The sequence below is a fragment of the Ostrea edulis genome, chromosome 6 (assembly GCF_947568905.1).
Source record: "Ostrea edulis chromosome 6, xbOstEdul1.1, whole genome shotgun sequence".
Classification (NCBI taxonomy): Eukaryota; Metazoa; Mollusca; class Bivalvia; order Ostreida; family Ostreidae; genus Ostrea; species Ostrea edulis.
This window is the reverse complement of record NC_079169.1, coordinates 41,674,371-41,695,880: the sequence shown is the minus strand read 5'-3', so window position 1 is coordinate 41,695,880 and position 21,510 is coordinate 41,674,371. Positions and strand designations below refer to the sequence as shown.

General features: G+C 35.6%; 2 protein-coding genes across 2 annotated transcripts in view; one reads left to right on the top strand and one right to left on the bottom strand.

Annotated features, from left to right (window-relative positions):
- Positions 1-2,978: 2,978 nt before the first annotated feature.
- LOC125683150 (mucin-5AC-like) overlaps positions 2,979-21,510 on the top strand; it is a 99,879-nt gene continuing 81,347 nt past the window's right edge. Inside the window, exon 1 of the mRNA XM_048923987.2 lies at positions 2,979-3,170. Coding sequence (XP_048779944.1) covers positions 3,104-3,170 — 67 coding nt within the window. The 5' untranslated portion in view covers positions 2,979-3,103. The remainder of the gene's footprint in view (positions 3,171-21,510) is intronic.
- On the bottom strand, positions 7,492-21,419 carry LOC125683174 (uncharacterized). The gene is made up of 2 exons (XM_048924035.2): positions 20,427-21,419; positions 7,492-7,978 (listed from the first exon to the last, which is right to left on the bottom strand). The coding sequence occupies exons 1-2, from the start codon at positions 20,679-20,681 to the stop codon at positions 7,889-7,891; spliced, it is 345 nt and encodes a 114-aa protein (XP_048779992.1). The 5' UTR covers positions 20,682-21,419; the 3' UTR covers positions 7,492-7,888.

Sequence of the window (21,510 nt, the reverse complement as noted above, 5' to 3'; positions counted from 1 at the left end):
TTCTTGAAGACCTTGCCATAAGAAATCTATGTACAGAATATGAAAGGTATATCTTAAATAGTTCGGGGTTTGTTGAATAGGTAAGATTTTTATTCAGAGTCGGTAAAATTTCCAGATCAAGGTCACAGGATCAAACACCGAATTATCAAGGTCTTACCATAAAGAATCTATATACAAAATATGACAACTATACCTCAAAAAGTTCAGAGGATATTGACTAGGTCAGAGACTAAAAAGTATGTCCAACTCTAAGGTCAAGGTCACAATGTCAAGCTTTACAAATAGTTTGTCAAATTCCAAGGTCAGAAAATCAAACACCATTGTTTACAAGGTCTTGCCATAAAGAATCTATAAAAAAAAAATATGAAAGTCCACCTGAAATAGTTCCGAATATATCTAATAGGTTATGTTTTCTTAAAAGTAGGTCAAACTCCGAGTTCAAGGTTACAATGTTAAAGATCATGCCAGGAAATGAAAGGTATTGCCATAAGAAATATATATACAAGAAATGAAAGATCTACCTCAAATAGTACATATCGTAAATATCAGTTTATTATTAAAAGTAGCTAAAACTTTCCGGTCAAGGTCACAAACCATTGCATCGCATGAAAGATCTTTCCGTAAAAATGTATGTACAAACTATCAATCCTAATTGTTTGCGAACAATTAGAGGCCTTTCCACCTTTTCCTTGCTTTTTCCTGGCAATTTTCATCTTCAAGACTTCTTTAGTTTTATCGCCTAACTTAACAACACCCAAATCAAAACAAAAAATTCACTTCAGCCACTCATCTGATTACTGTTTGTGATAAAAGTAGTTTAACTTGCATAAATAGGAGAGAATCTCTACCACAACATCAGACCACCTTGCTTAATAACAAAGGAGTAAAAGTGATTTATATTATAAAATGTCCATGGTTTCCATTGTTCAAATACCGAAGGATTGAAAGACAATAAATAATGGAATTTGAAGGGTTTCAATGCTGTTTATATGCGTGTTTGAAGGTATAATATTGGTGATTATGCATGGATAAAGTGTTTTTAGTATAACGTGTAGGGAGACCGGAAGTCATGTTGAGGTGTGTGTTATGTTCAATTGTTGACAATAACGGGAAATGAGACTCGCACCTTGATGTGTGTGACCTTGACCTTGACCCCATTCAAGGTCGGCAATTTCGTTCCAGTATTTACCAACGGTCATGAACACCCAAGAGCTTGAATAGTACAAGCGATGTTTTTCGAAATTTTAACTCTATATCAGCATGTAACCCTTCAATCCCCTTTTTGTGGTCCCACCCACCCTTGGGGACCACGAATTGCACAATTTTGGGTCTACTCTATGTAGTAAGGAAGCTTAATTTGAACTTTTTTGGCTCAGTGGTTCTTGAAAAGATTTTCCCTATAAAAGGTGAATATAAGGAACAGTGATCATCTTATAAATCCCATAAGCAATACAAAATGAAGAGTTGGGGGAAAACGGAACCCTGGACACATCCCTGTCGATCGGTCACACCCGCCGTGAGCCCCAGATCTTGATCAGGTAAACTGAGTTATCCGTAGTCAAAATCAGTGTGCCACGAACGGTCTAAGAATAGATATGTTTGCATGTAAAACGTTGACCCCCTATTGTGGCCATATCCTACCACCGGGGGCTATGATTTGAATTAACTTGAATCTGCACTATGTCAAAAGCTGTAATGTAAATTTGAACTTTTCTGGCCCAGTGTTTCTTGAGAATATTTTTAAATGATCCCACCCTATTTTTGCATTTTCGTGATTATTTCCCTTTGGAAAGGGGTATGACCCTTCATTTGAACAAACTTAAATTCCTCTTTACCTACGCGTGATGTTTTCCAAGGTTGATTAAAATTGGTCCAGTGGTTCTGGTGAAGATGAAAATGTCAAAAATTGTCTGACAGACGGACAGACGGACGACGTACAACGTATGATTCAAAAAGCTCATTTGAGCTTTCCGCTCAGGTGAGCATAAACGTGTAAGAGATGAAATCCATCAATTTAAACAACTTTCGGTTCTGAGTTTTTATTTAGAAATACTCATTTTCGAACAATTTCCAGTTTTTTCCAGTTTTCCAGTGGAAATGGTATGACTTGAAACACTCTATCAGACTCTATTATGAACATTTCAGTATAAAAAAAAAACAATAATAAATTTTAAAAACACTTTGAAATATTTTTGTATATGCTAGTCATTTACAAAATGGCGGCATAGAAAATGAATGCTGGAAATGGACTCGGGGGTCATCTAATTACCTTTGAAATAAAATTTGGTTGAAATCCAACAACCTTGACATTTTTATGTTTTGAATTGGCGGCCATTTTGAAAATTTTGAAAAGTGATTGCACCCCTCCTTCTGACCCCTTATCAGCTCAGAAAGTTTTAATTGGACAGTTGAAGCAATTTCATAAAATGGCGTGTACAAATCGACAATAAAGAAGAGGAATAAGAAGAAGAAAAGAATAATAAGAAACTGAGCAAAAACAATATATAATATAGAATATAAAAAACAGAGTAAATCTATGTTCCAAAACTCAGTTTGGGGAACATAATTATGATAAGAAACAGATTAACACCAATATGTTCCCAAACTACGGAACATAATGACCACAGTTGTTTCTCCAAAGTGCAAAAAATAACTATATATGCAATTGTAATGTAGTTCAAACAATTAGACAACCCCGATTTTAATCATCTTACAACTTTTACATATTGTTAATATTTGCAAACAAAGTAGCACAACAAGTGTATACATGTGTATGCCTTTCTATTCATACATTGAAATCACAACCACAGACACAGTGCATGTACATATCTATTATCTCTTGACTTCGGGTCAACAGTTGTTGTAAAAATGAGTAGAAGGCAGATTAGTTTTGCCAGAACCACTAACAATGTTTGTATTTTCGATGGTCTCGTTCCTGTTGCAATTTGATAGGCGGTCCTAATTAGCTTTGCTAAGACGCTGTCTACTTACAGTCTGAATCCTCATATAGGTCCACAATTTCGTAAGAGGATACTTCCGGTTATATACTTAGGGTTTTCTGTACTTTAATGTCGTTTACTCCTCTGAAATCAAATTCTGCAGTATGAATATGAAAATTCCGTATTTTATGATTATATTGGCTATTTATCTTGCATCAGAATTCTCGGAAGGTAAGTTATTTTTATCAGGACCTATCTGCGTATATAAATCGTTTGGGTTTCTTAGTTTAAACAATATTCTATTTAAAATTAAGTTGATATTCATGTTCACAAACTATGCATTATAAAAGATTGCTAACCAAGCTAAAAGGCTTATATCAATTTCGTTCTCATCATGTTACAAGTGAGGGGTGACTAAAAAGTTTAAGTATAATAACAAATCATATACCAATTACTACAATAATACCAGAAACAAGTTTAAGTATGATAATAAATCATATACCAATTACTACAATAATACCACAAACAAGTTTAAGTATGATAACAAATCATATACCAATTACTACAATAATACCACAAAGAAGTTTAAGTATGATAACAAATCATATACCAATTACTACAATAATACCAGAAACAAGTTTAAGTATGATAATAAATCATATACCAATTACTACAATAATACCAGAAACAAGTTTAAGTATAATAACAAATCATATACCAATTACTACAATAATACCAGAAACAAGTTTAAGTATAATAACAAATCATATACCAATTACTACAATAATACCAGAAACAAGTTTAAGTATAATAACAAATCATATACCAATTACTACAATAATACCAGAAACAAGTTTAAGTATGATAACAAATCATATACCAATTACTACAATAATACCAGAAACAAGTTTAAGTATGATAACAAATCATATACCAATTACTACAATAATACCAGAAACAAGTTTAAGTATGCTAATAAATCATATACCAATTACTACAATAATACCAGAAACAAGTTTAAGTATGCTAATAAATCATATACCAATTACTACAATAATACCAGAAACAAGTTTAAGTATGCTAATAAATCATATACCAATTACTACAATAATACCAGAAACAAGTTTAAGTATGATAATAAATCATATACCAATTACTACAATAATACCAGAAACAAGTTTAAGTATGATAATAAATCATATACCAATTACTACAATAATACCAGAAACAAGTTTAAGTATGATAATAAATCATATACCAATTACTACAATAATACCAGAAAGAAGTTTAAGTATGATAATAAATCATATACCAATTACTACAATAATACCAGAAAGAAGTTTAAGTATGATAATAAATCATATACCAATTACTACAATAATACCAGAAAGAAGTTTAAGTATGATAATAAATCATATACCAATTACTACAATAATACCAGAAAGAAGTTTAAGTATGATAATAAATCATATACCAATTACTACAATAATACCAGAAAGAAGTTTAAGTATGATAATAAATCATATACCAATTACTACAATAATACCAGAAAGAAGTTTAAGTATGATAATAAATCATATACCAATTACTACAATAATACCACAAAGAAGTTTAAGTATGATAATAAATCATATATCAATTACTACAATAATACCAGAAAGAAGTTTAAGTATGATAATAAATCATATATCAATTACTACAATAATACCAGAAAGAAGTTTAAGTATGATAATAAATCATATACCAATTACTACAATAATACCAGAAAGAAGTTTAAGTATGATAATAAATCATATACCAATTACTACAATAATACCAGAAAGAAGTTTAAGTATGATAATAAATCATATACCAATTACTACAATAATACCAGAAACAAGTTTAAGTATGATAATAAATCATATATCAATTACTACAATAATACCAGAAACAAGTTTAAGTATGATAATAAATCATATACCAATTACTACAATAATACCAGAAACAAGTTTAAGTATGATAATAAATCATATATCAATTACTACAATAATACCAGAAACAAGTTTAAGTATGATAATAAATCATATATCAATTACTACAATAATACCAGGGGGAAAAAAGAAAAGGGAAAAGAAAGAAAAAGCTGGAATTGAGTATTGAAACAAATATAACACACATGTAACAAGTGTCGCCAGAGATCGAATTAATATGTGGAAGTAGCAGGTTGTAAAGTTACACCATATAAAATTTAAGTAAACACAGGTTTTGTATTTATTACAACTCTGGTGTACATACTCGTATTCAATACAATATAACAGTAATAGATATAGTAGAACACCTTTCACATATAGACTAAGAACCTTTTACTTTCCACAAGAAATTTCTGGACTAAAATAAGAAATGTTGCCGTATCACTTTCAGATAAACTATCCTTACCGTATTGCAATAATTCAACTTCAAGTGAATATGGCAGTGTCAGAATTGTACTGAATCTAACTCTGGAGTATATATTACAACGTAAAAGAAAATGATCAATACTTTCAACTTCTCCACACAAAAAAAGTGGTGAATTGCATACTTTGCTTTGAAACATATGAAGGTTAAGAGCACTGCATTCTAATCTTAATTTAGCATGGATATTTTGTCCGATTCTGGGCACCTATTCACAAAATATCTTACGACTAAGATCAAAATTTACAAACACTGTAATTTCCTTATTTTACATTTCTTGTAGACTTTCTTAATTAATATGTAAAGTACATCCATGGTTTATAAAAGTTTAATACATACTTATGACCTTGCGATCAGTATTTCATTATCAGACAGCATTCTTTTTTTCATCTTAGTCGTAAGATATTTTGTGAATAAGTGCCCTGGTTCCTAGGTAAAAAATTTGGGATTTTAATTATATCTATAAAGATATTATGACAGGGAGATGGGGAGGGATCAATTATTGCAACGTTTGACATGCCATTCAAATTCAAAGTGCATTAAATTTGGGACAAAGTCAACGGGCTTTGAAAACAAAAATTCAAGTGCGTTGATATTGACCATATTAACGTACTTTGCAAAAAACAATATTTTCAAGGGTTCGGTCGAATTTCTTGAAGCTTTCAAAAATGATAGAAAATCATTTGAACATTAAAATTTGACGATGACGTCACTTAGATGTTTTGTGGATTTGAGTAATTGTCTACGATGATTTGACTGTCCGTCCCCCCAACCGTCCATTCGATTTCATTTGTCTTGAACAATATTCCTCTCCCTTGACCAAGTCTGGGCAAAGCTTTACCCATAGACTGTGGAGGGGTGCAGTGACCTTGATCCAATTTCCTAGATCAAAGGTCACTGTAGATAAACCTGTGTAAGATCTTTGTCTCGAGCATATTTTCTCTACCCTTGTCACAGTCGGCCTCAAACCTCACCCATAGAGTGTCCATGGGTGGAGGATGAGCAGTAGCCAATTTTCTAGATCAAGGTCACAGGCGAATTTTGTGTAAAATCCTCTTTTGGAGCATATTTCTCTCCCCTTGGCTTTACTAGACTCAAACTTCACCCATACATCTTTGCTGAGTACAGAATGGTCCTCTCTGAAAACAATATTTTAGAACAATCTTACATGAATTTTGCTAATTTAAGTGAGATCCTTTGAGATGGTCACTATTTCGAGTTTGACCTCTGACGAGACTTTAGATGCTAGTGTAGCGAGTATGCGAATCTAAAATCAAATTCTAATTAAATTGGGAGTGGGGCCCGTCTACATGCAGTCAATTTGAATGATTTACCAGTAAAAATTCATAAAGATTGGTATGTATCTTTGGTTTTCCCTTCCCCGTTTACGACAACGGTAGATCAATTCCTCTCATTTTGAGAAAGAAATACAACACTCTCTCTACTAGTTAAAATCAAAGTTCCAGAATTTTTGTGTTTATATATATATTCAATGTGCGTTAGGTGTCTCCATAAAAAAATGCCGATGTACACTCACAACACACTTTGCAATTTTTTTCAACCCGTGCACGTGGGGATCCGGTTTAGAATAGCTCCTCAGTACCCCCTTGCTTGTCGTAAGAGGCGACTAAACCTTCGGAGGAGACAGCAAAAATCGAGGCCTCGTGTCACAGCAGGTGTCCCACGATAAAGACCCCTTCCTGCTTAATGACAATAAGCGCCGAGCATAGCCCTAAATTTTGCAGCCCTTCACCGACAATGGTGACGTCTCCATATGAGAGAAAGATTGTCGAGAGGGACGTTAAATAATATACAATCAATAAGTCAAAGAGCGATGACTTGGTCCCAAATTTAACGCATTTTGATTTTTTTTTTCGAAGTGTGTTGATTTGGTCCCATATTTAACGCACTTGAAAAAAAATTCAAATTGCGTTCCCACAGTGCATTCTATTTCCTTAAAATCCACCTATGACGTCATTCTTTTGTTCGAACAATCCATTATTTTTCAGGAATGGAGTGTTCGGAAAGTAGGTCAACCTTTATACATGTACAAGTAGATATAAATGCATGCAACAAAAGAATGAAAAATGTAAGACATGATTAAAATGCACAAAATTTAGTTTTTATTTGGGTCCAGCAAAGGTGGATTTTAAGTGGGTCAATGTACTCGTATCACTCTATTCCTTAAAAGCAATGGACCTCGGCTCCTTCGGGGCCTCGGTCCATTACTTTTAAGGAATGGAGCGATACGAGTACATTAACCCTTACTTATTGTAGCTGAAAAAAATAATAATTTGAATATCGCTTGGTTATAGAGTTGATTTCCTGTAGTGAATTCGATGCTCTTGTGCTGTAAGTATGACCTTAAATTTGTTGTGATTTGATGTTGTTGGTCAGACAATTGGGAGTCATAGTACGGTGCATCTTGTGGAGTTGGATAAAACGACGATTTTCTCTAAGTTTTGACAATGGAACCGTTTCTTTATTTAAAAGATGCATGGATGTCAATCCCCCCGTAACTAATCCGGCTGTTTCTGTCTGTTCTCAATTTTATTGACTTGATATTCCTTTATATTGTCCCATAATCTCAGCGTATTCTTGGACCAGTCCTACAAATGAAAAATAGTTTTGTAAAGTTCTCCTATCTAAGATAAAATTGACCCTTCGCAACATACTCAGGCGTGAAAAGGCTTTTTTCACTGTTAGATCTACATATGTACTTGCACATTCCAAGATAAATTACTACTAGAAATGCCCCCTAATTGTTTATGAGATTCGACTTATTTCAGATAAACATCATTAAATACTCTTATCAATGAAGAATGGAAATGTTTCTTGACCTTATTAGATATAGTTAGATATTCTGTTTTAGTGGATTAAAAGATTCAAGCCATTGTTTTGATCATTTGTTATGATTTTTCAAGATCATCATTAAGTAGAGATGCTGAAGTGTCTGCATTATCGACAACAATATAAAGTAATGTATCGTCATGAAAAAGGGAATTAATAGGATGTCTAAGGCGAAAAGTCAAGGCGGACAAGAAATTCAGTTTAACCCATTTTAATCGCAACAAGCGGTCGAAGTTCAGGCAAGATTTCCCGAATCACTTTGTGTGACATTGATATGAGATTCGTAAGAGGCGTCCGTCCAAATATCCAGCCTCGACGAATCTCGCTGAGATTGAGTCTAACTGAGGATCAGTAGGAGTAAATATCACCTCAAAAGAGTGGAGTTTCATGTACTACATGTAGTTTTCAGTCGAATTTGCATATACAAATGCAAGACACAATATGACTTTTTGTGAGATGCAATATTCACAATATAATATCTTCCTCGTTATTTTAAATTCACTGATAGCCTTGTGGTAGAGTATTTAGTCTTAAAAAGAGAAAAAACTATTTAGTCTTAGAAACAAAAGGTACCGGGTTCAAATCTCAAAGTCATTGATTATCTTTTTCAATTTGATGTACATATTTTTTTCCTTCAAGTTATTTCATATATACAATTGTTTCTAAAAAAAATATTTCATGTGCACAAAATCATTTGTTTGAGTGGTAACCATCGAGCTCTTGACAAATCAGAATTCATTCTTAAGATATATTTACATGCATATACATATCAAAGAAAATATTTTGGGTCTATATTTTTTAAAGAATTTTATTTTACTTTCAAACAGTTCTTAATGTCAATTATAAATCTTCATATGATTAAGATTAAGTGCCCACTTGAGTATTCTTGATATGTTTTATTAGATATATATAATACTATTTAAAGTCTGCTTCAATTTGACTGGTCATTGCATGGGTTATTGAATGTATATTTCAAATAATAATAATAATAATAATAATAATAATAAACTGTCACAAAGAGCAGGTCATTTAGCTCATGTATATTTCTTTAAAGTTTTCATACCAGCATCATGGACTAAATTGTTGCCCCATCCCAAATCGTCACCACGGCGACGATTTGGGACAAGATTGCACTATCATTAGGGGGCGTCCTAAATCGTCGCCCGCCAATATTTTATTGTCGTTTTTAGGATAGATTACACAGAAGTTATTTTATTATACCCCCTCTTATATGGGGGTACATATATTTCACTTGTTCTGTTTGTCTGTCCGCGCCCATAATTATATCTGGTGTTTGTCGACCTATTGGGCTGAAATTTTGTATGTTGATTACAATAGACCGTCTGACATGCCTCCCCCAAAATGAGAATTGTGGAATGAGAGCTTAAAGCGCCGCGAGGTGTGTACACTTGATCGCGACCTCAAAGCGCCGCGAGCTGTAATCATAGCAAACTATTCTCGACTGTCACTCTGGTGTTTGTGAACCAATTGAGCTGAAATTTTGTATGTAGGTTATATTGAGATTAAGCACATAGGTTTCATTTGATAGATACATAGAGAGAGAGAGAGAGAGCGCGCGCAACGAGTTAAACAAACTAAAAGGAAATATTGAAAAATAAAGAGGAAGGATGGGTGTTTCTCGATGTTTTCACGAGTGTCCAAACAGCGGCTAACATGCGTAATCTAATATAATCTGAGGTAACTAACAAATGATCAGCAGAATGACCCTACAACAAAAGGCAAAATGATTTGTCGGACATCTTTAAAACATTATACAACTAAAAATGAAAAGAGGAAGTAGAAGATTAAAACGTCTTGCTTAAAAGGTCCAGAGAACCTGTTGCGCTCATTTATAGACCACAGAAGAAGAACAAGAAGAAGAAGAAAGAGGAGGAGAAAGGAGTTAACAAACAGTGCCAGTTTGTATGTAAATAGTGTTTCCAAATAGTTGCAGCAAGGGGGACGACAATTAGGGATGTGAGGTTATGTCCATATCGTCACCGGAGACGATTTAGGACAGATGACTATTTGGGGTGTTACATAAGAAAACCCAAATCGTCGCCCATCCCAAATTGTCACCGCCGACGATTTGGGACGGGTGACGATTTGGGGTGTAACATACCATCACTACAAGCATTTGAAACCTGTGTCAGTGATAAATAAATACATGAAGCACATATGTACCAATCTACAGTGCACATTCTTATGAAAGTGCAAGTCTGATTAATTATAACCCAACCCCCCCCCCCCCCCCGCCCCCATGTCTTAGAAAAAGGGATATATTGTTTTGCACCTGTCTGTCAGTCAGTGGACTTTTCTCTGCTCAATACACATAATCTCAAGAACCCTTTCATTGATAGACATTCACACTCGGTACACTTATAGCTCTTGCGTGAAATGGCCCCTACTGATTTGAGGTAAGAAGGTCAGTCATTGACACACAACATAAGACATGTTTTTATAAACCTCAAACTTGGTAGAGACATGCAAAAATACATGTATATTGTGACACATCATAGAATAGCTCAAATAGTCTATTTTATGCCATTTTGGGCTCTTCACCCACCCCTTTATGGATGGAAAAGCTTCAAAGCTTCAGAGAACTCTTCTGTGTACATATATACAGTTTATAGAGGATCTAAACTTCCAAGATGCTACTGTTAAAATATCTTACAGAGAGTGGAATAAAGTGATGAAATAATTCAGCATTCATTTTCAATTAACGTTACATAAACTAGTATCTACATTGATTATGTAAAACACAGTTGTAATTTTGTTATCTAAATGCAACCTGTAATCAGGTTACAAGATTGTGTCATAAACATATACTTTTTTAAAAATATAATTCAGTTAAAACAATCCCATTTCTACATTATTTTCATAAAATTATCTAAAGTCAATATAAACCAACTTTTACAATATTAATGACATAAATGTCTGCAGTTTCTGTTCTCACCCCCTCCCCCCCCCCCCCTCCTGAACAACCATACATATCATACGATTGTAAAAAGGTACATCACACTAAATGTTTTTGTTCCACTCTTACAAAGGATCTATAAGGAAATCAGTTGCTAAAAGTTTATATCAAAATTTAAGTCATCATGTTTCTGCTATTGTTGGCCAATGTTTTAAAAATAATAGATGTCCAAATATTTTGTATTAAATGTTTTAGATTTTTATATTAATTAGAGCAGAAATTAGTTCAAAGGGATTTTTCAAATGAAAGATATTTTCAATGAAATATATACTAGGGTAAAACACAAAAGTTGATAAATTTTCTCTACATTTTTTTATCTTACGAATTTCCTTGAACATGTTGAAAACGTTTTGTTTTTCTGAGTGAAGATATACGTTTTAGAAGAGCATGGGCATTCATTTCCTTTATGCTCAGGACTATAATGCCAACCTTTTGTCACTCGAGCAACCTACAACGTACGTCGTTGACCATCCTCACCAGGTAGAGTTGTTGATAGGTGAATTTCAAAATGTATTATAATTCTCAACCAGGCATTTTTAAAAAATCTAATAATTACCCACCCACTCCAAACTATCCAGCCAGAAATACTTGCAAGTTAAACTTGCCATCCAGTGCAAAATATCCAATAAGGCCCGGTTTAATAAGTTGTTTACAATACACGGTGCACCTGAGGAAATCTTAATAAAATAGGTTAATAAACGGACTTTCAATCCCGACCCAAACTGTTATGCATAGTTTCTCACATTTACATAGACATATGGGATGTGAACACATAAACAAGGTAATGTTAGATATAAAGAACATGACATTAAACTGTACTTTTTGAATAGTTTTCAAGTAAAAGAAAATTCAAAAACATGAAAATATATTATTTTCCCGCTGTATTGTAAACGATATTGTAAACTTTCCAGAAATATTATAGTTGGCCACTATTTTGTGTATAATATCATCGGAAGTGTGTTTATTTGGAACGGCACGCATGGAATCCCACGTTTTGCTTAGTATGTTATAGCTGAATAATGTTGGACCCATCAATGTGTAAGTAAATTCATGTAGATTTATTAATTATGAGTTCTATAGTTATCAGATGTAGACTGTTATGCGATTTTGAGGAACTATGGAATGGCTGTTCAAACTAACTTGTAGGATATGTCTTGGTGTGAAAACTACGGAACAAAGTTTTGTCGTGAATTTGATAATTTTTGTATTTTCATAATTGTAGGTTGAAACACTGGAATAAATGGTTACAACAGATGGTGTATTGTTTTATTGTTGACCTATACATTTCAACACATCGGATGGCAGGGGGGAATTCGGAAAGGATTACAGAAAAAAAAGTACCGCGACGGGAAGATTCCACAGAATATACGGACGTCTTCTGGAGAAAATTCAAGATCAAGAAGAATCGGAAGTAAATAAACATATGTTAGATGATCTAGAATAGTCATACAAGGACTTGGAAGTTCGGCATTGTGAGTATCTAGAGAACTTTGATTCAGACAGTGAAGACGACAAAACTAAAGTGGGCGAAGTGAACCACAATATGAACACTTTATACGAAGAGTTGTGTAAAGCTAGATCCCTGTTTCAAATTAACAACACAAAAGAATGCATTGAAAGAAAAGTGCGTTAAAAATCAATTCTTAAAGGTGAAAACATTGGATCCACCACATTTTAGTGTCAAGATACGGGACTATCCTAGCTTTAGATTGGACTATGTTACCCATATGATTCCGACTTATGGAGAAGATCCATTCGCTTTGAATAGTTCTTTGTCTGGAGAATCCTTGGAAATTATTAAGGGCGTGCACAATAACTTTGAGGAGATGTTTAAGCGTCTTGATCTAAAATATGGAAGGCCAGAAAAGTTATCGGACACTGTTTTGACTGACATAAAAGCACTGGAAACAGTTCCGGAAGGAGACAGTATGTAGTTTATCGAAATGGTGGGAACTGTGGAGGGATGTTGGCTAATTCTAAAGCGTATGGGCTTGGAAAAAGAAATGGATACTGTTACCATGATAAGTGAGGTTGAAAAGTTATTACCATCTATTCAGAAGAGAAAATGGGCCTTACGGCTTCCGTAAGTTAAAGTCTACAGACTTCTCCGAATTCTTGAGATTTCTTTTGGACGAGAAGACCACAATTGAATACACGACTTCAGATATTAGAGATAGTGAAAATGGCAGTGTTTCCTGTAAGGGGAGGATACATACCATGATAAATTCACAAGAGTAGAAAAATGACGCATTACATGTAGTTGAACAAAGTCAAATGCAACAATATGAACAGAGAATGCAACAGGTGATTGATGGACTAGCACAAGTAATGGATGCTCTTCTTAGCGGCAAAAAAGGGTGTAACACATGACACTACCAGAAATGATACTCCTTTAAGGAAAAAATGCTGGTATCATGAGACATATAATCACTGCATTGGAGACTGTATAGGCTTTTCTGGCCTGGATGGAGAAACAAAGATGGAATTACTAAGAAGAAATAGCGCTTGTTTTAGTTGTTTGAAAAGTTGTCATCTTTCAAAACGGTGTACAAACAGAAAACCTTGTGATATCACAGACTTTCGTCGACAAAAATGTAGATTTCATCACCCATTCTTACATGGGGCAATCTTAAATGCAAGTGCGCATCATCATAACGTGAACATAGTTAATGAAGAGCAAGGAAAGAAGGGAGTCATTCTCATGATCAGTAAAGTAAAAAGCAACAGTATGTCACTAACTACATTATGGGATCCTGGTGCTAATATATCACTTCTGACGTACGAAACGGTTAGAAAGCTTGGACTGAAGGAACGTGAAGTAACATTGTCAGTAACAAAGGTGGGAAACACATCTGAGTGTGTTCAAAGTAAGGAATATTTGCTGCGACTGACAGGCATGAACGGCAAGATCTGGCAAGTTAAAGTATAATGAATGAACAAAATTACAGCAGGTATTTCAAAAGTGGATATCCATGGAGTAGTGAAATTCTTTAAGGGGGTCAAAGGGGGAGCCATCTTGAGACCTAAAAGAAAAGTGGATCTGCTTATAGGAGTCGATTGTTGCATTTTATTACCAGAGAAAGCTGATCAGATTGGAAATCTCCAATTGATGCGGAACCAATTTGGATATTGTATTAGAGGAAGTCATGTCAATTTACGAGTACCTGTTACAGCAGAATCAAATCTTGTGTGCATTCATCATACTACTTGAAGAAAAATTCAGCCTATTCGGTTGAGCATAGGCAACTTTTAGACTGCTGTTGATTACTTTTTTGACATAGAATGTCCAGGAACTGATTGTGTACCAAAGTGTGAAAGTTGCAGGTGCGGGAAGTGCCCGCCAGGTAATGGAAGCTACACTCTGAAGGAAGAACGTGAGCTACACCTTATATAAGGATGGACTTCAATATGACGCAGTAGGTAAATACTAGACCACTACATGTCCGTGGTTTAAAGATCCAAAGTATCTACCTAACAATGTGAACGCAGCAATGTATCGATTGAGATCCATAGAAAGACGTTTGAAAAGAGCAGGACCAGAATACAGTAAAGCATATGGTGATCAGATTATGGATATGGTGGAAAGGAGCGTGGCAAGAAAATTAACTGATGAAGAGATGGATACACACGATGGGCCTATTCACTACATTCCACACTAAAAGGTCTTAAAACTGAATTTCAAATCAACACCTGTGCGGATCGTTGTCGTATATGGGTCATGTATTGAACGAATATCGGACAAAGGGACCAAATGTTCTGAATGACCTTGTAGGGGTCATCATCAGATTTAGACCCCAAAAAATTGCTATTGCAGGAGATATCACCAAGATGTATAATGCAATCAAACTGTCTGAAAAAGATCAGCATACACAGAGATTTGTATGGAGAGACTTGCAGTTAGACAAACTACCTGATCATTATATATTAACACCAGTGATATTTGGAGACAGATCCAGCGGAGCAATTTCCACTATTGCTTTGCGGATTACAGTAGAAATGTATCAAACTGAATACCCAAAGACAGCAGAATTGGTCATTAAAAACAGTTATGTGGATGACTTACTTATCTCAGTGAATACTGTTTGTGATGCCAAGGAAATAATTCAGGATACTGAAATGATGTTAAGTCATGGAGTATTTCGCGTTAAACATTGGATAATCTCTGGTGATCAAAATGAGCATTTTACAGGAATGAATGTGTTATGTGCCGAACACGAAAACATTCTTGGAATGTGTTGGTTACCCAAAGATGACGTTAGGACATTCAAGGCAACATTGAACTTTTCATCGAAAAGACGTGGAATACATTTAGAAGATGATCTCAAGGAAGAACAATTGCATCTTATTCCTGATAATCTAACTCACATGATGGTCCTTAGTCAGGTAGCAGGCATTTATCATCATCTAGGACTTATTTCTCCATATGTATTATCTGCGAACATTCTCATGAGAAGCACGTGTTCCAAAGAAATTCAGAACGGATGGGATGAACCTATGAGTGAAGAAATGAGGGTTAAATGGATCCAGTTCTTTAAGGGATTGTATGAATCACAGTCAATAACATTCAAAAGATGTATTATGCCAGAGAACGCGGAAGGTGATCCAATTCTTGTCATATTCTCAGATGGAAGTCAACAAACCTACAGTGCATGTGCCTACATTAGATGCCAGACTAACAAAAACACATATGAATCAAATCTAGCTATCGGAAAAAAATCGAATAGCTCCAGCGAAGCAGTTGTCAACCCCTCGTCTCGAATTGTGTGGAGCAGTGCTTGCATCTAGACTTGTGACAGAACTGGACTTTAGATTCAGCAAGATTGTACATATCGTTGATTCAATGATTGTCAGAGCACAAATACAATGAAAGAGCTATGGTTTTGGAACATTTCGGGCAACACGGGTTGCGGAAATACAAAGCAAAACGGATCCTACCGAGTGAGTTCAAGGAGATCAGAATCCTGCAGACATGACTACAAGAGTTCCATTAGCAAGTGCTCTAGGGGCTGACTCCAAATGGCATTGGGGTCCAGATTTCTTAAAGATGCCATTCGAGTTATGGCCAATAAGTAAAGAAACTACCCTGGATAGTGATCAGATACCTGATGTTGTTGGAGTAACCATGTCGATCACTTCTGATAATTGCTCTACCCTTTGTGACATTGCCATTGATATTGATTGGTTCGCCAGTTTGAAGAAACTACTTGGAGTTACCAGCATTGTCTTATCCATAGTTAAAAGGAAGACCTTTAAGGGCATTTGTGACAAGATCACTCTGAAGACATTAGTTGAAGCACGCACAGAAATATTTACCAAAGGACTACATGAAGAAGTTTCAAAGACTTGGGCCATTCCTTATTTATGTGCGTTGGAAAACGAATGGCTGAGTGGATCAATCATGGAATCAAAGAGAATTTGTTTTGTTTCCAAGAAAGAGACATTTTACCGAGTTAGTTGTTCACAGTGTTCACAGTGAAGATCATGCAGGATTGGAAGTGACATTCGCAAAGATACGAAGTGGATTCCTGGAGTTCACAAAATCATTACACGAGTTAAGGAGAATTGTGTGATATGCAGAAAGCGGGATAAGGTATTAGTGCAACAACAGATGGGTGTCTTACCTTCTTGTAGACTGAGCCCAGCACCTCCATTCTACAACTGTACCGTTGAAATGTTCGGACAATATATACCATACGTGACACAGTCAAGAAGCGGACACACGGAAAGACATATGGTGTATTGTTTAGCTGCCTTAACTGCAGAGGTGTTTATGTTGACCATGCTGAAGGTTACGACACGGGAAGTTTCCTTGTGTTTAGGAGATTCGTATTGTTTCGTGGCAACCCGAAACAAATGATTTCTGATGCAGGCACACAACTAGAAGTTGCGGGAAAAGAACTAAAGAAGTATGGAATAGAATGGAATGTCATTAAATCTGCGGATGCACCATGGGAAAATGGGTGCAATGAATCCTTGATCAAATACGTGAAGAGGTGTCTTGAAGTTGCTGTTGGTGATTCGATTTTGACATTTTCGGAATTGCAAGCTGTGTTTTTTGAGGTTGCAATTTTGGTGAATGAGAGACCCATTGGAACCAAAGTGTGTGATCGAATATATTTATGCCCAAATGACTTGTTATTAGTTAGATCCAGTGCACGCGTTTCTCAGATGCAAATAGATGAACGTTGCAACCCACGGCTCAGATGGAAGTTTATTCAATAGCTGGTTGATGCATCTTGGAAGAGATGGACCAGGGATTATTTCCCAACTCTGATTGTCAGACAGAAGTGACATACAAACAGGATGAATCTGATCTGGTTTTAGTTCGGAGCGTAAACTTCATTCCTGGAAAATTTAAGCTTGCCCAAGTTGCTGAGTCAGAGCCAGGAACAGACGGAAAGGTTCGAGACGTTACACTGCGATAGGTCTCCGCGCAAGCTATACTGGATGTACTGACACTATCATTCGTAGATCCGTTCATCGACTTGTAATACTACCTACTGATGAATGCGATTAGTTGTGGACTGATTAAGAAACTGGTTGGGGGAGTGTATCGTCAACGATATTGTAAACTTTCCGGAAATATAGTTGGCCACTAATTTGTGTTTAATATCACCTGAAGTGTGTTTATTTGGAACGGCACCCACATTTTGTTTAGTATGTTATAGCTCAATAATGTTGGACCCATCAATGTGTAAATAAATTCATGTAGATTTATTAATTATGAGTTCTATAGTTATCAGGTGTAGACTGTTATGCGGTTTTGAGGAATTATGGAATGGCTGTTCAAACTAACTTGTAGGATTTGTCTTGGTGTGAAAACTACGGAGCAAAGTTTTGTCATGAATTTGGTAATTTTTGTATTTTCATAAATTGTAAGTTGAAACACTGAAATAAATACAACAGTTGGTGTATTGTTTTATTGTTAGATCTATACATCCGCCATTTTTCACTATCTTCACATAGTTTTTTTTCCCGAGAACAACCAAAACTTTAAAAATAAATATTGATTAAAACTTATTCAATAGCATGTCATTTATTAATCTAATTATGAAACTTTTTGAACGTGTTTGCTGTTCCGGTCTTAAAGTTTTCCCATTGGAAAATCCTTGGTTAACTATAGCAACAGTTACCATGATAATACATTACAAATACCCATTGTGACAACAGAAATTTGTAGATGGTAGTCTTCTTCTTCATTTTATATAAGCTATTTGAAAATGTATGAACTTGTCATTAAAAAAAATCTTGAAATTACTAGTTTCAATAGCAACCCAAAATCTATCAGGAAATATAGTAAATCCATTGTACTGACTAAGGAATTGTAACCACATCTCCAAATCTAACTTTATGGCAGTAGATACCCTAATTTTGAAATTAGGCCTCTTAACTCTAATAGTAGCATCTATCAGCCTCCTAATGAAAGCTCGACCTGCGACTACAACCTGACAAGCAAAGTTTAATGACCCAATAATAGATTGCAGGTCACGTAGGGTAATTTTCTTAGCGCCAATGCAGTCCTGTATTATTTTCACCAACTCTGTCAATTTATCTTGAGGCAATCGCATATGCATGGATAAGGTGTCCAAGTCAACACCTAGAAAAACTAAACAAGTAGTTGGCTCAACTGTTTTGTCTCGAGCGATAGGGACACCAAGCCGGTCACTTCCTTAATGAAATACCTGTAAAGTGTGTCTACATGTGTCATCTTGAGATGTCCCCCAAATAAAAGATCGTCAAAGTAATGTATTATGTTATGGTTACCAGATGCCTTAGCCAGCAGCCAATGCAAAAACGTGCTAAATTTGTTAAATAGAGCACAAGAAAGTTTCGAACCAAATGGCAAGATTTGTCATAATAATATTAACCGTTACATTTAATGCCAAGTAGATCGAAGTCACCTGGGTTGATGGGCAGTAAACCGAAAGCACTTTTCAGATCAGCTTCGGCCCCCGGTCTAAATTTTGGATCATAAGAACAGCTTCATCTACATTACTATATTTGACAGTACAAATATCTGGGTCAATAAAGTAATTGACAGACTCGAATTGTGGATATGATAGATGATGAATCAAACGTTGGTCACCATCTTTCTTGGGTACAAGTCCGACTGGTGAAACTCTTAAAGTAGGAAAAGTTATGTCCTCAAAAGGGCCTGCCATTCTACCCAAGCTTACTTCCTTATCTAACTTTTATTTTACCATATAGGTGCTAAGCGTGCCGACTTCAAATTTCTGGCTTCCCTGTGTCCTTGGGCCTGCATAATGCAGGGGAAAACCAAATTTAAAACCATCCATGATCTGAATTATATCTGGTATAACAGAGTATGATGAAAGTGCATTACATAACTCAAGATATTTGATGGGGGTATACGCCAAGCTGTACAAATTTGGATGAATTCCACTACTGGAGACAGTTTGCTTGAGGGTGTGGTCCGCCACAGGCCGTGCATTGGTGTCGAAACTTACAGGGGTTGAAAGAACAGGAGCCCCTATTGAAGGCATAGCAGATACCCATTGGCTTTGAAATTTTGTTGGGGACTTGGGTTATATTTGGCCCCTTGTCCCCCGTCCTGGGTGTTATGTCCCTGTGTGATTTGTTGTTTTTGTCTAAAATTGCCACGAAAGGGAAAATTATTCCCATTGTTGACCGGATCCCTGTCTCAAGATGTGGGGCTGATATGTACATGACCCATAATTCTGAATCCACAACCCCCCATGATGAGGATGGTTACCCCTCTCTTTTAAGGCGATATTGCTCGTCATACTTGGACCAACCAGCATGGCCTACTCTGCTAGCTGCGACGCGAATGTTGTGCATGTATTTTAACAGTTCCTGACCCCTGTCTGAAAACTTCTCTAAATAAATAGACATGTAAATAATAAAAGCTGTTGTCCAAGTATGAATGTTGGTTATAGTTTTAAGCTGTTGCTTTTCAATCATGATTTGCCCATCCTTGATAACAAGCTCCCCAGTAACATAGGGGTCAGTGCGCAGGTCGCGGACTTGCTTTAAAAGTAGGGGCAAATCAATGTACTGCCCTGCCCAAATTTTAGATTTAATGGCTGGTACATGGAATTCTACTGAGTCAGATATGCTTAACTCGGCATTCGGCCGACTGACATAAAACCGTTCACCAAACAGTAAGCCTGTTACTGTTTCATGATTTTCGCCTGACTGATCATAGTGATACATAGAATCATGACTGTCAAAGTTGATAACATGGTTACCTGTTGACCTTGTCCCGCTTGAGCTTCACATACAGCACCGATACCCTGGGGAAATGGTTTGGGCGGAAAACTGGTGACCACGGGGGGCTCATCATGAAGGTCTACCATTATGGGGGTCAAATTTTGACCCGCAGCCTTTGTTTTTGTTGACCTCGCCATCTCACCTCCGTTTCGGGTTTTAGCCCCTGTACCATGCGTTTTACGGCTCTTCGTTTTGCTGTTAACAGTAGCCCCGCGTCGTTTCTTGGGCGGCATAATGTCGATGTTGATGGATTTCTATTCCAAATATTTTCTGTTAGAAAAATTGTAAAATGGCCGGACAATGCTGCAGATGATCAGTGTCAGTACAGGCTTTATTACATGCTATAAAATATGATAAAGCATATGGTCGCCAAAACGTTTGGAGTTGGACAAGGTCGCAGGAGTAGTCGCGCCTGCCCATGGATTAAAGGCATTTATCTAAATAATGATAAATGACATTAATTTGCCATTACTTCTTACATTTAGATTGAGTTAACTAAGCATTAAACTTTAAACTAAGCATTAAACATTAATATATTTTGTGCAACTGGACAGACGTTTGAAAAAATATTTTTCGAATCCCTCAGATTTCTGATGATATTATATTTTTGAAAAATCTTCTATTGTAGTTAGTAAATAATCACTCGTTTACAAGTTCTAATTAACCCGGGTCAGAATAATCAGAGAATCTACTCGGTGGTCCCTTGAAATTGAAAAAAATCCGTATAACTATTTTTTTTTTTTTTTAGAATTTAGTTATGTTTTGGTGAGTTTTGTTTATCTTTATATCATAATAGCTATATGTCACAAAGTATATTCCAGCTGATGACGTGAATAATCATCACATTAGTCGCTATGTCAATTTCAATGTCAGTTTTCCTTAACCTTTATTATTGTTTCCTGGTTTCTGTTTTAATGAAAAGCTACATTTTATATATAAGAATTACACAAAATGTGGGCTCTGTTTAAGCTATTTTCTCCTCGTCTCTACAACATTGCGATTGTTTTAATGAAATTTTGGCATTTTTAATCCGAAAGGCAGAATTCGTCCAGATAAAATCAG

Excerpts from the sequence above, each read along its gene's own strand:
- LOC125683174 (XM_048924035.2), bottom strand. The coding sequence starts at position 20,681 with ATGCCGCCCAAGAAACGACGCGGGGCTACTGTTAACAGCAAAACGAAG. Across the intron at positions 7,979-20,426 it reads AAGCGGGACAAGGTCAACAG|GACTGGTCCAAGAATACGCT; the intron begins GTAACCATGTTA and ends TTTCATTTGTAG.